Raw genomic sequence first — 15,726 nt, forward strand, 5'->3', positions numbered from 1 at the left:
TTAGTCCTAATTTAATTCTACAACAAATTTTAGTATAAACCATCATTATTTAAAATGAACAATTACATCTTTTTTATCTTTCATTTAAAATAGTTGTTTTTTCATATATTATAGAAGTTGGAGGTTGTAGCGAGGTCCATGTCAATCAAGTAATTCCAGATGACATTCTTCTAGAGGATCCATACCATTCTATTTTCGATGGTATCCCTGAAGTACATTCTATTTTGGAGGGAAGTAATATATGTGTTCATTGTGGAGCCAAACGGTTCAAACATGAATTCGCTACTTTTTGTTGCATGAGTGGGAAAACAAAGTTGGCATCTTCCCAAATTCCTGATGAGTTATATCGTCTTTTTACATCAGAAGAGGAGTCAAGCAAAATATTTAGAGATAATATACGTGCTTACAATACAAAATTTTCTTTCACATCCATGGGAGTAGAGTTGGATGATGATTTGAGCAATATGAAATCCGGAGTATATACATTTCGTGCGAACGGAGCAATATATCACAAAATTGATCAGTTAGTACCGAGGGATGGATTACCTAGGTACTTACAATTATATTTCTATGATTCTGAAACCGACTTTACACATAGACTTCAATGGCCAAATATTGATAGAAAGATCATTCAAGTGTTGGTGGGCGTTCTTTCAACAAACCCGTATGCTACAACATTTCGAAGCCTTCGTGAGCTAGGACCTCTCGATAACCATAGAGTCACTTTGAACGCATCAGTGGAACTTGACCAAAGGGTATACAATCGACCGACCACATCTGAGGTTTGGATATAATAATTATTTCTCTTAATTTCAAGTCATCATATCAGTTATCGTATTACATATTCACCATACTAAAATCACAAATTATATAGGTTGCTGGTATTTGGGTAGAAGGTAATGACAACATAACAACATATAAAAGAAGCATTGTTGTATATGGGAGATCTGACTATAGTACACAAATTCAACCTTACGAAGGTTGTTATGATCCTTTGTCTTATCCATTGTTCTTTCCTAATGGTGAGTCTGGTTGGCATGCAAAAATAGCAAGGGATGGGGTGTCCATCAATAAAGTTGTGGGTAATGAAGAAAATATTGTGGATGATTTAGAAGGTACATACATTTTTGAAATATGAAAATGAATGATTTCGGTAAAAATATACATAAATACAAAATTTACATGTTTCTAACATTACCCTTATGCAGGGGCTAAGTCAAAGAAGGGTAGGAATACCGTAACAATGCGTGAGTACTACTGTTACAAATTCCAGATTCGTTCATCTAAAAATTTAATTCTATTGGGAAGAAGATTGCTACAACAATTTGTGGTAGATATCTACATAAAGATCGAGACTTCACGCTTGCTTTTTTGTAAGCTAAACCAAAAGAAGATAAGATCTTACCTTTACCAAGGAATTGTTGACTGTGTCAATGTCGGTGAAGTTGAACCAAGTAGAGTCGGTCAACGGATAGTCTTACCTGCATCTTTCATCGGTGGAGCACATGACATGCGACGAAGGTTCCTAGATGCAATTACGTTAGTTCAAGATGAAGGAAAGCCTGATATATTCCTTATAGTAACATGCAATCCAAACTGGCCAGAAATTGTTGATGATTTGAAACCCGGGCAAAGTGCACAAGATCGACCAGACCTTGTATCAAGAGTGTTTCGTGCAAAATTAGAGGATCTAAAGAACCAACTTCTAAAGCACCATATCCTGGGTGTGGTTCGAGCATATGTTTATGTGGTGGAGTTTCAAAAGCGTGGTTTGCCACATGCACATTTCCTCTTGATAATGAGACCAGAACACAAGATGACAAATGCTGACCATTATGACAAAATGGTGTGTGCTGAACTTCCCGATCCGAAAAAGTATCCCAAAATGCATGAAATTGTTGCGAAGCACATGATCCACGGTCCTTGTGGTCATTTATGAGAAACCAGTCCATGTATGCAAGGAGAGCCAAAACAATGTCGGTGGAGATATCCTAGACAATTTAATGAAGCGACGACACAAGGAGAAGACTCATATCCATTATATAGGAGGAGAAACAATGGGAGAGAGGTCAACGTACGAGGAAATACACTTGATAACAGATGGGTGGTACCATATAACCCGAAGCTGTTAATGATGTTCAATTGCCACATGAATGTCGAGGTTTGCTCGAGCATAAAATCTGTGAAATATGCTTTTAAATACGTTTACAAGGGACATGACAAACAAGTTGTCCACATTGATCAAGATGGAGCGGAACCCATCATCAATGAGATTAAAAGATATCAAGATGCACGTTACGTCTCACCCCCCGAGGCAATATGGAGGATTTTTAGCTTTGCGCTTTCTCAAATCCACCCTTTCGTCATGTCTTTGCATCTTCATCTCCCGAACCAACAATTGGTTAGATTCTCAGATAATGATTCAATGATTGATATTGTGGACATGGAGAAAGATAAGAGTTCAAAGTTGACCGCATTTTTTGACATGAATAAAATGGATGAGATTGCGAGGCAATATCTATATAAAGAATTCCCAAGATACTTTACATGGAATTTAACCAAACGTTGTTGGAAGCAAAGGAAAAAAGGAGCAATGAGAGGCCGATTGGTTTCTGCTAACCCTGCCGAAGGAGAGAGATACTACCTACGGGTTCTCCTATCACATGTTAGAGGGCCAACATGCTTTGAAGATCTTTACACGGTGAACAACGTGTTACATCCAACATTTCGTAAAGCTGCTCTTGAGAGAGGGTTAATAGAGACCGATGATAACCTATCTCAATGTCTTACTGAGGCTTCATTATATCAATTTCCAGGTGCTCTTAGAAGGTTATTTGCAACTATACTCATTTATTGCGAACCCGGAGATGTTCGCAAGTTATGGGATGACCACTATAATTCACTTTCTGAAGATTATATGCGACAATGTGAAAGTGTTGAGCGAGTTCAAACCATGGTTCTTATGGATATCTCTATAATTTTGCAATCTATGGGTAAGCATTTCAATGAGTTTGATCTTCCTATGTTAAATACAAACATCAATTTGGAATCTGGAGATTATCGCGAGGTCCAAGAGGATTACTCCATCGTTGTGGATGATGAACACCTTCGTGCAAAAGATTCTCTCAATACCGACCAAAAAAATGCATATGATGAGATCATGACCCTCGTTAATCAGAATCGTCCGGGTGTGTTTTTTATAGATGGTCCTGGTGGAACTGGAAAAACATTTTTGTACAAAGCCTTACTTGCCGAGGTTCGTTCCCATGGTCATATTGCACTTGCGACAGCTTCATCTGGTGCTGCAGCTAATAATATGCCCGGGGGGAGAACATCTCACTCGCGGTTTAAGATTCTGATAAATCTTGATAATAACTCAATGTGCAAAATCAATCAGCAAAGTGGGGTTGCTCAACTACTTCGTTTGGCCAAAATAATCATATGGGATGAAGCATCAATGGCGAATAGGCAAGCAATAGAGGCGGTGGATCGAACGATGCAAGACATTACAAAGGTGAGCCTCCCTTTTGGTGGAAAGATAATGATCTTGGGAGGTGATTTTAGGCAGGTGTTACCAGTAATCAGACGTGGTACTAGAGCATAGATTGTAGACGCCAGCTTGAGGATGTCACCTCTTTGGTCTTTGATTAAAAAAATACGTTTAACTATAAATATGAGAGCACTGGCCGATCCATGGTTTTCAGATTTTTTGATACGAATTGGCAACGGAGATGAAGAAACCGTCGATGAAAGTTTTGTTCGAATACCTGATGATATGTGCATTCCTTACACCGACCAAGACAAATCAAAAAACGAGTTGATTAATGCAATCTTTCCTTCTTTGCACATCAATGGAGGCTCTTCAGAGTATATTATTTCCAGGGCGATACTATCAACAAAAAATGAAAGTGTTGATGGAATTAATGATCAACTGATTGATAGGTTTTGTGGAGAGGAGAGGATTTACTATAATTTTGATGAGGCAGAAGATGATAAGAACAATTTCTATCCGATGGAATTCTTAAACTCTATAAATATCAGTGGTTTACCTCCTCATTACCTTCGACTCAAAACTAGATGCCCTATAATACTATTAAGGAATATTGATCCTTCCTTAATAGTATTATAGGGCCAACATGCTTTGAAGGTAATGAGGAGGTAAACCACTGATATTTATAGAGTTTAAGAATTCCATCGGATAGAAATTGTTCTTATCATCTTCTGCCTCATCAAAACTATAGTAAATCCTCTCCTCTCCACAAAACCTATCAATCAGTTGATCATTAATTCCATCAACACTTTCATTTTTTGTTGATAGTATCGCCCTAGAAATAATATACTCTGAAGAGCCTCCATTGATGTGCAAAGAAGGAAAGATTGCATTAATCAACTCGTTTTTTGATTTGTCTTGGTCGGTGTAAGGAATGCACATATCATCAGGTATTCGGACAAAACTTTCATCGATGGTTTCTTCATCTCCGTTGCCAATTCGTATCAAAAAATCTGAAAACCATGGATCGGCCAGTGCTCTCATATTTATAGTTAAACGTATTTTTTTAATCAAAGACCAAAGAGGTGACATCCTCAAGCTGGCGTCTACAATCTGTGCTCTAGTACCACGTCTGATTACTGGTAACACCTGCCTAAAATCACCTCCCAAGATCATTATCTTTCCACCAAAAGGGAGGCTCACCTTTGTAATGTCTTGCGTCGTTCGATCCACCGCCTCTATTGCTTGCCTATTCGCCATTGATGCTTCATCCCATATGATTATTTTGGCCAAACGAAGTAGTTGAGCAACCCCACTTTGCTGATTGATTTTGCACATTGAGTTATTATCAAGATTTATCGGAATCTTAAACCGCGAGTGAGATGTTCTCCCCCCGGGCATATTATTAGCTGCAGCACCAGATGAAGCTGTCGCAAGTGCAATATGACCATGGGAACGAACCTCGGCAAGTAAGGCTTTGTACAAAAATGTTTTTCCAGTTCCACCAGGACCATCTATAAAAAACACACCGGACGATTCTGATTAACGTGGGTCATGATCTCATCATATGCATTTTTTTGGTCGGTATTGAGAGAATCTTTTGCACGAAGGTGTTCATCATCCACAACGATGGAGTACTCCTCTTGGACCTCGCGATAATCTCCAGATTCCAAATTGATGTTTGTATTTAACATAGGAAGATCAAACTCATTGAGATGCTTACCCATAGATTGCAAAATTATAGAGATATCCATAAGAACCATGGTTTGAACTCGCTCAACACTTTCACATTGTCGCATATAATCTTCAGAAAGTGAATTATAGTGGTCATCCCATAACTTGCGAACATCTCCGGGTTCGCAATAAATGAGTATAGTTGCAAATAACCTTCTAAGAGCACCTGGAAATTGATATAATGAAGCCTCAGTAAGACATTGAGATAGGTTATCATCGGTCTCTATTAACCCTCTCTCAAGAGCAGCTTTACGAAATGTTGGATGTAACACGTTGTTCACCGTGTAAAGATCTTCAAAGCATGTTGGCCCTCTAACATGTGATAGGAGAACCCGTAGGTAGTATCTCTCTCCTTCGGCAGGGTTAGCAGAAACCAATCGGCCTCTCATTGCTCCTTTTTTCCTTTGCTTCCAACAACGTTTGGTTGAATTCCATGTAAAGTATCTTGGGAATTCTTTATATAGATATTGCCTCGCAATCTCATCCATTTTATTCATGTCAAAAAATGCGGTCAACTTTGAACTCTTATCTTTCTCCCTGTCCACAATATTAATCATTGAATCATTATCTGAGAATCTAACCAATTGTTGGTTCGGGAGATGAAGATGCGAAGACATGACGAAAGGGTGGATTTGAGAAAGCGCAAAGCTAAAAATCCTCCATATTGCCTCGGGGGGTGAGACGTAACGTGCATCTTGATATCTTTTAATCTCATTGATGATGGGTTCCGCTCCATCTTGATCAATGTGGACAACTTGTTTGTCATGTCCCTTGTAAACGTATTTAAAAGCATATTTCACAGATTTTATGCTCGAGCAAACCTCGACATTCATGTGGCAATTGAACATCATTAACAGCTTCGGGTTATATGGTACCACCCATCTGTTATCAAGTGTATTTCCTCGTACGTTGACCTCTATCCCATTGTTTCTCCTCCTATATAATGGATATGAGTCTTCTCCTTGTGTCGTCGCTTCATTAAATTGTCTAGGATATCTCCACCGACATTGTTTTGGCTCTCCTTGCATACATGGACTGGTTTCTCGTAAATGACCACAAGGTCCGTGGATCATGTGCTTCACAACAATTTCGTGTATTTTGGAATACTTTTTCGGATCGGGAAGTTCAGCACACACCATTTTGTCATAATGGTCAGCATTTGTCATCTTGTGTTCTGGTCTCATTATCAAGAGGAAATGTGCATGTGGCAAACCACGCTTTTGAAACTCCACCACATAAACATATGTTCGAACCACACCCAGGATATGGTGCTTTAGAAGTTGGTCCTTTAGATCCTCTAATTTTGCACGAAACACTCTTGATACAAGGTCTGGTCGATCTTGTGCACTTTGCCCGTGTTTCAAATCATCAACAATTTCTGGCCAGTTTGGATTGCATGTTACTGTAAGGAATATATCAGGCTTTCCGTCATCTTGAACTAACGTAATTGCATCTAGGAACCTTCGTCGCATGTCACGTGGTCCACCGATGAAAGATGCAGGTAAGACTATCCGTTGACCGACTCTACTTGGTTCAACTTCACCGGCATTGACACAGTCAACAATTCCTTGGTAAAGGTCAGATCTTATCTTCTTTTGGTTTAGCTTACAAAAAAGCAAGCGTGAAGTCTCGATCTTTATGTAGATATCTACCACAAATTGTTGTAGCAATCTTCTTCCCAATAGAATTAAATTTTTAGATGAACGAATCTGGAATTTGTAACAGTAGTACTCACGCATTGTTACGGTATTCCTACCCTTCTTTGACTTAGCCCCTGCATAAGGGTAATGTTAGAAACATGTAAATTTTGTATTTATGTATATTTTTACCGAAATCATTCATTTTCATATTTCAAAAATGTATGTACCTTCTAAATCAACCACAATATTTTCTTCAATACCCACAACTTCATTGATGGACACCCCATCCCTTGCTATTTTTGCATGCCAACCAGACTCACCATTAGGAAAGAACAATGGATAAGACAAAGGATCATAACAACCTTCGTAAGGTTGAATTTGTGTACTATAGTCAGATCTCCCATATACAACAATGCTTCTTTTATATGTTGTTATGTTGTCATTACCTTCTACCCAAATACCAGCAACCTATATTATTTTTGATTTTAGTATGGTGAATATGTAATACGATAACTGATATGATGACTTGAAATTAAGAGAAATAATTACTATATCCAAACCTCAGATGTGGTCAGTCGATTGTATACCCTTTGGTCAAGTTCCACTGATGCGTTCAAAGTGACTCTATAGTTATCGAGAGGTCCTAGCTCACGAAGGCTTCGAAACGTTGTAGCATACGGGTTTGTTGAAAGAACGCCCGCCAACACTTGAATGATCTTTCGATCAATATTTGGCCATTGAAGTCTATGTATAAAGTCGGTTTCAGAATCATAGAAATATAATTGTAAGTACCTAGGTAATCCATCCCTCGGTACTAACTGATCAATTCTGTGATATATTGCTCCGTTCGCACGAAATGTATATACTCCGGATTTCATATTGCTCAAATCATCATCCAACTCTACTCCCATGGATGTGAAAGAAAAGTTTGTATTGTAAGCACGTATATTATCTCTAAATATTTTGCTTGACTCCTCTTCTGATGTAAAAAGACGATATAACTCATCAGGAATTTGGGAAGATGCCAACTTTGTTTTCCCACTCATGCAACAAAAAGTAGCGAATTCATGTTTGAACCGTTTGGCTCCACAATGAACACATATATTACTTCCCTCCAAAATAGAATGTACTTCAGGGATACCATCGAAAATAGAATGGTATGGATCCTCTAGAAGAATGTCATCTGGAATTACTTGATTGACATGGACCTCGCTACAACCTCCAACTTCTATAATATATGAAAAAACAACTATTTTAAATGAAAGATAAAAAAGATGTAATTGTTCATTTTAAATAATGATGGTTTATACTAAAATTTGTTGTAGAATTAAATTAGGACTAACCATCTAATGTTTCGTGTGTTAACCCCGAATATATTTGGTTGTTTTCTTCAGCACATGTAACATGATGTTTGTGAATGACCTCTGCAGTAGCAAATATACTTTCATTGTTTCTTTGTTGGTGATCTCTTTCAATCATTCTCCTTGTTTCTTTGTTGCGTTCATAATACTTTTTGTTAGTATCTTTCCTATTTTGAGCAGCTTTATCCTTACTACGCGGCATAATATTTTCTTTGTCTCTGGCTCGAGTACCATGTGAGGTTGAATGGTTATTTGCGGATAGCATTATTCCACCACTACATTGGTTTTCCAAGTTTTGTAATGGTACCTTTTCTAATTGTTGTTTGGTCTTAATTCGTACATAATATTCACGATTAGCTTTTTTTTCGTTTTTCTGCACTACTTTGGGGTTCCTCACAAATAACAACCTTTTGCTTTTTGTATTGCGTAAATCGTGTTTTCCAATATTCTTTGTTGTATCGTTTTCTTCTTTCTGCAATAATATTAATAATACAATCCTTTTTCTTATAAGTTTTTTAGTTCAAATTAAGAAAAATCAATATATGATTATCATTAATATAATATGCATACCTTTTTCGATATCTAAAGAAATTTGGGTCAAATCGCCATTTTCATTTTCACTATCTTGGGTCCCCATTTCACACTATAAGTTTATAAAACATAAATAAAAAGCATATTATATCTACCAACTCAATACATAAATTTGTTCAATACTTGAATAATATAGATCAAAGATAATAAATTGCAACATAATAGATATATTAAGGTTACAACAACAAAATACCAATAGCTAATATTCTTACATAAAAAAACCACCACCAAACGTTCTTAAGTTTTTTATTTTTAAAATTGAAATACATAATTATATCATCTATAAATCGCCCTAATAGCATTTGCTTGTGCCATAACCGGCTCATATGCAACCCTCGAAATGGAAGTAGACTCCAAAAAGTTCACTGAAATTAATTTTTATACATAAATACTTCATATGGATAATAAAAATAATTAATTTGTTAAATTATTTGAACTGAAAAGTTTATACTTACTCCCCCCTCGGCTTCGATATTTAACACGAGATACATATATGATCCATTTCCCTTGAATTGATCGTGCGAGTTTAAAAGGTAAGGCTTCAGGACCATCGTTCAAAATAAGCTGAATTACATAGCCACTATAATAATTTGAAATATTAATTTTAATAGTAGTTATAATTAAACTCTTAATAATAATAATGATAATAATAATATAAAAGCTTACGATTGATCTTGAAGAAGTAAATCAACCGCACAGTCATGGTGTAAAAGACGGCCATCAATAACTTTACCAACAACATCTAAACCACCATTTAAGTAAAACAAATTTTAGTTATTTTTAAAAAAATGAGTTAAATATTATATTGTAATAACTATTTAAGAATTACCGATCAGATTTCGTTTACGTGGATTTCTCACGAGATATTCAATAGACTCAACCAATGGATAAATCGGAAAATGATTTTCAATGACTGGCTCAAGTAGAGTAAATCGGGTAGCTTGGTTGACAATTATGACATATTGATCATCAACAAAGTTGTATCCTTCATACTTGGGGAAGTCATCGGGAGTGGAATTGAGTTTAAAATGATTTATAGAATATAAGCGGCCTTCCATACCTCTTTCTAGGTATCTTCCTATTAAAGAGCTAGGCACAACCACCACCATTTTTTCTCTCTAGTTAATAAAAAAAATTTTAAAAAATAGTAATAGAAATACTCTTTATATGGTGAAATTAGGCATTATATATATATATATATATATATATATATATATATATATATATATATATATATATATATATATATATTTGGAACTTACATTTTGGTCGATTACAAGCATAATTTGTCTGTTTTCCCTTGTATCCACCCAAACAAAATCAATCCGAACGCAAGCGAAATTATACCATGCATATGAACTATTGAGTGACCGAAAAGAGTTAACATTGAAATACATATCCATTTTCTACAAAATTTAAAATAAAATGTAAAAGTTAAATAATTGATAACAATATTATTAATTTAAATATTAAAAAGATTCATAATGTTCATAACAATAAATATTGTATTTAGAATTATTAAAATAAACAATAGAAATTACAAATATAAAATATTTCAGACTTTCATTTACAATATTAATTTAAATATTAAAAAGATTCATAATGTTCATAACAATAAATATTGTATTTATAATTATTAAAATAAACAACATAAAATACAGATATATAATATTTTAGACTTTCATTTACAATGTTAAAAGTTTTGACAAACCTAATTTGATATCATAACTGCTACAAAATTTTATTCTTTGTTATATTTTAATAACAACATATTAAACTAAAACCAATAAAAAATAATAACTATTCATATAATATATTTCTATAAATATTATACTATTAATATCTCTATTTCTTACATTTGGTCTTGTATAAATTTGCATCCACTTTTACATCATTAGCTTTAAATGGTTTATACTTATATTTTAAATGATTTACATTTGTTATAATGAATAAATATAAAAGAAATTATATAGAGTATAACATGTAGCAAAAAAAGATAATGATATGTAAACAAAATAAAACATGTAAATAAAAGAAACTACATAGTATTATCAAGTTATACATGTAGGAAAAACTAATACTATATTAAAATATAATAGAATAAAACATGTAGCAAAAAAGCATAATGATATTTAAACAAGATGAATAATGTAAATAAAAAGACTTCCAATTTACCTCTATTTTGGTCACAAGTCAAAAGTAAGCACCGGCCTGCATCATAGATATGATTAAAAACAAAAATAAGTTGTTAAAAACCAAATCAAATATAAACAAAATTGTAAGTGTTACTCTAAAGTATAGACTAAAAACTTGTTGCTAGGTAAATGAAAAAAAAAAATCAATACACATCACTTTATATTAAAAATAGAAATTAATCAAATTTAAACAAAATTGTAAATGTTACTCTAAAGCATACACTAAAAATCACTAAAAATTTGTTGTAGGTAAATGAAAAAAAATCAAAACACATCACTCATTATTAAAAATAGAAATTACGATTTGATTTTTGTATATCAAAATACAACAGAAAGAAAAAGGAAGCATACCTGTTTTTTTAAAACTCAACTTCTACAATTTGTTTATCAACCAATGAACATATTTATATTGGTTTTACTTTTGGAATCTTTTGCTAGTACTGACTTTGATGGTCTATAAAATAGTGTTTCAATTAGGCTTTAGGCTGTCAAAAGTAGACTTCAGAAAATAGTGTTTCAATTAGGCTTTAGGCTGTCAAAAGTAGACTTTAAAAAATAGTGTTTCAATTAGGCTTTAGGCTATCAAAAGTAGACTTTACTTTACGACAGTTTATACAAACTGTTGTTATTGTCTATTAAACAGTTTATTTTACAGTCTATAAGACTTTTTTTATGAGTCTATAAATTACTGTTTTCTTTTTACATGCTTTTACCTAATATTCTACTGTTGACTGTGAAATAAACTATTTTAGACACTCTGAAAAATACTATTTATGACCACCCATTTACCTACTAATTTACTGTTTTTGACATGGATTTTACCTACTACATTGCTGTTTTCAGAGTCAACAATACTATTACTGGCAACATTTGTACCTAATAAAATACTTTGCAATCAGAAAACTACTTTTTTGACATGCAATCAATTTGTGTTTAAAAAAAAACGAAATACCTTTATTTGTTTTATTTTATTCGTTATAATAAATTCCTACTTTCACATAAACACAGAATATAAAAAATGTACCTTAACATTTAAGATATGCATTAATTTTTTTTATTCTATTCTTTAATAAAGCATCCTACTTTCACATTAACAAATTCAAAAACATATAGATAAATTTAGAATGTTATGACACTAAAAAGTGAGAAAATATGATATTATACAAAACTTGTATGATCAATGTTTACAATGCAAGAAATAGCATCATAATTTCAATTTTTGGTTATATTATAATGGAATCAATTAAAATAAGATGATATTTCTTATTCCTTACAAGGAAGGGCAAGAAATATCATTGTACTTCAATGCCGACATAATCATGAAAGTACGATGTTATTTCCTACTTTGTATTTTAAAAACTGGGAAATAACAAGGTACTTTCACGAATTCTTTATCATTTAACCTTACTTTAACATACATACATACAATTACACACTTATTAACGGATTACATAATAGAAAAAATATCATATTTCTACCCTTACTTATTTTGAAGGTTGTCTAAACACATCAAAAACTTGTACCTAGCAAAAAAAGTTAAAATATAAGCCATCATAAAACAATCATGAATTGTATACATATTTGCATCGTACTTTAATTGTAGACTTAAAAGTATCTTACTTTCATTTCAATGAGAAAAAAAAGTGCATTATAAAAATTGGATCAAAGAAATTATGATGTTATTTCATGCCTTGTATTTAAAATATATTAGAAAACAACACTAAAAAAAGGAATCAATGAAAGTTTGTATTTACAAAGCACAATATAGCATCAAATAGTGCATTATATAAAAATAAGCTAACTTTAATTGTTGCCTGAAAGCTTCATAATTTCATTTCAGTTAAATAAAAAATAGCACATTATAAAACATGAATAAAAGAAAGTTTGATCCTATTTCATGCTTTTTATTTAAATAAACATGAAAAATAAGATGCTATAAAGAGATTCAATGCAAGTATGATGCTATTTCTAACTTTTTAAAAAAGAAATACTGATGCTTGTAATAAAATCTTTATAATTGCATTATACTTTTACATACACACATGATTACATACATATACCATACAGTAGGATGCCATTATATACCTTTCATAAAAAGGTTTCATTTTTTGTTCTTTAAATCAAATAAAGGTGCCATTTAAAGTATGATGATATTTCTTACTTTGTATTTTACAAAGGAATAAATACGATCATATATATTTAAATAAAAGCATAATGCAATTTCTAAGGGTAAAAAAGTTTCATAAAAATTTGATTTAATTAAAAGTTTAAATTTTATAATGATATCATATAGAAAAAAAACCTCAGCAAAAATATATGAAGAGTTTAGAAAAATATCAACTACCTTCAATAAATATTTCTTTAACAATTAATCACACCCTTTCATCAGATATGAAAAAAAAAATAACATAAATTATGAGTTAATCATGAATATATAAATAAACACCAACAAGTATACCTAAATAACGTAAAAGTTTGTTGGTGCAAATCTGATATCATTCTTTCTTGATCTGCTTGCATTTCATATATACAATAGAAGAAAAAATCACAAAATCAGAATTTTTATGTGTAAATAGATAGAAAAAGAAAATGCACAAAATCATAATTTTTATGTGTAAATAGATAGAAAAAGAAAATGCTGAAATGGTTCGTTCAACCAAAAAAACGCAACAGAAATATAACCTGCTAATATTCTAAAACACCAAGTAAAATCAGAGTTTCGTCTAACATCCATGGGATGCACCGTTCCAGCTTTTTGGACCTGAAAAAAACGATTTTTGTGGCTAATGGCGTTTGTTCATTATTATGGAGAAGAAAACTGAAAAATCAAACCAAGTTAGAAAAAAAAACGAACCTTTCTCTCGTTTGTACTGCAAGATTGAAAACCTCAAGATTGTATGAGCCCTAGCACATGGAATCGAAAGCAACACCAAAATCAGTTAAATCAGGACAAAAGGTATTCGATTTTGGCGATATTTTTGAATTCTAGAGAACAAAACTCAAAAACCGAACCAGGTTATAAAAAAAACGAGCCTTTCTAACTTTTTAAAAAAGAAATACTGATGCTTGTAATAAAATCTTTATAATTGCATTATACTTTTACATACACACATGATTACATACATATACCATACAGTAGGATGCCATTATATACCTTTCATAAAAAGGTTTCATTTTTTGTTCTTTAAATCAAATAAAGGTGCCATTTAAAGTATGATGATATTTCTTACTTTGTATTTTACAAAGGAATAAATACGATCATATATATTTAAATAAAAGCATAATGCAATTTCTAAGGGTAAAAAAGTTTCATAAAAATTTGATTTAATTAAAAGTTTAAATTTTATAATGATATCATATAGAAAAAAAACCTCAGCAAAAATATATGAAGAGTTTAGAAAAATATCAACTACCTTCAATAAATATTTCTTTAACAATTAATCACACCCTTTCATCAGATATGAAAAAAAAAATAACATAAATTATGAGTTAATCATGAATATATAAATAAACACCAACAAGTATACCTAAATAACGTAAAAGTTTGTTGGTGCAAATCTGATATCATTCTTTCTTGATCTGCTTGCATTTCATATATACAATAGAAGAAAAAATCACAAAATCAGAATTTTTATGTGTAAATAGATAGAAAAAGAAAATGCACAAAATCATAATTTTTATGTGTAAATAGATAGAAAAAGAAAATGCTGAAATGGTTCGTTCAACCAAAAAAACGCAACAGAAATATAACCTGCTAATATTCTAAAACACCAAGTAAAATCAGAGTTTCGTCTAACATCCATGGGATGCACCGTTCCAGCTTTTTGGACCTGAAAAAAACGATTTTTGTGGCTAATGGCGTTTGTTCATTATTATGGAGAAGAAAACTGAAAAATCAAACCAAGTTAGAAAAAAAAACGAACCTTTCTCTCGTTTGTACTGCAAGATTGAAAACCTCAAGATTGTATGAGCCCTAGCACATGGAATCGAAAGCAACACCAAAATCGGTTAAATCAGGACAAAAGGTATTTGATTTTGGCGATATTTTTGAATTCTGGAGAACAAAACTCAAAAACCGAACCAGGTTATAAAAAAAACGAACCTTTCTATCGTTTGTTCCGCACAATCTTTGAAAACTTCGGGATTGTATGAACCCTAGCACATGAAATCGAAACAAACAAGCAAAATCGGTTAACACAGGACAAAAGGTAGGGGATTTTCTCGATTTTTTTGTGGCTAATGGCGATCGTTCGAAAATCTGGAGAACAAAACTCAAAAACCAAACCAAGTTATCAAAAAACGAACCTTTCTATCATTTGTTCCACAAAATCTTCGAAAACTTCGAGAGTGTATGAACCCTAGCACGTGAAATCGAAACAAAAAACCAAAATCGGTTAACACAGGACAAAATGTATGGGATTTTGGCGAGTTTTCTTGAGGCTGATGGGTTCCGAACCTTTCTATCGCTGGTTGTAACGACGTTGGTGACGATGGGTAAGGGTATTGAGCGAGATTTAGATGGCGAATGGTTTAAGAGAAGAGGAGGAGAGATCTTTGGATAATTCACGATTACAAGATGATCGAGGGGATTTTGGGACGTCGATATTTTGCTGATGGGGAGAGTAACGGCGGAATGAGAAAGAAAGAAAGATTAGATTGTAAATTAGGGCTTGATGGATAGAAGATCCGTGTAATTGGTTTTCTCTATCCTGATT

At 32.8% G+C, this 15,726-nt stretch overlaps 3 protein-coding genes and 1 long non-coding RNA gene across 4 annotated transcripts; 2 read left to right on the forward strand and 2 right to left on the reverse strand.

Moving 5' to 3' along the window:
* Window positions 1-296: 296 nt before the first annotated feature.
* LOC145163605 (uncharacterized) lies at window positions 297-1,939 on the forward strand. The gene is made up of 3 exons (XM_079082423.1): window positions 297-755; window positions 875-1,115; window positions 1,209-1,939. The coding sequence occupies exons 1-3, from the start codon at window positions 297-299 to the stop codon at window positions 1,937-1,939; spliced, it is 1,431 nt and encodes a 476-aa protein (XP_078938549.1).
* A 192-nt stretch (window positions 1,940-2,131) lies between these two features.
* LOC145163607 (uncharacterized) lies at window positions 2,132-3,604 on the forward strand. The gene has a single exon (XM_079082424.1). It carries the CDS (start codon window positions 2,132-2,134, stop codon window positions 3,602-3,604), a length of 1,473 nt encoding a protein of 490 aa, XP_078938550.1.
* Window positions 3,605-4,123: 519 nt separating this feature from the next.
* Window positions 4,124-7,910, reverse strand: LOC145163608 (uncharacterized). Its single transcript, XM_079082425.1, has 4 exons — window positions 7,452-7,910; window positions 7,092-7,332; window positions 5,020-6,998; window positions 4,124-4,951 (listed from the first exon to the last, which is right to left on the reverse strand). The coding sequence occupies exons 1-4, from the start codon at window positions 7,908-7,910 to the stop codon at window positions 4,124-4,126; spliced, it is 3,507 nt and encodes a 1,168-aa protein (XP_078938551.1).
* Window positions 7,911-14,537: 6,627 nt separating this feature from the next.
* On the reverse strand, window positions 14,538-15,404 carry LOC145162367 (uncharacterized). Its single transcript, XR_013739060.1, has 5 exons — window positions 15,317-15,404; window positions 15,114-15,166; window positions 14,935-14,984; window positions 14,763-14,841; window positions 14,538-14,590 (listed from the first exon to the last, which is right to left on the reverse strand). It is a non-coding gene; the product is annotated as an uncharacterized LOC145162367 (long non-coding RNA).
* Between the last annotated feature and the right edge of the window lie 322 nt (window positions 15,405-15,726).

The sequence above is a fragment of the Lactuca virosa genome, chromosome 3 (assembly GCF_052849685.1).
Source record: "Lactuca virosa cultivar CGN04683 chromosome 3, Lactuca_virosa_CGN04683_v6, whole genome shotgun sequence".
Classification (NCBI taxonomy): Eukaryota; Viridiplantae; Streptophyta; class Magnoliopsida; order Asterales; family Asteraceae; genus Lactuca; species Lactuca virosa.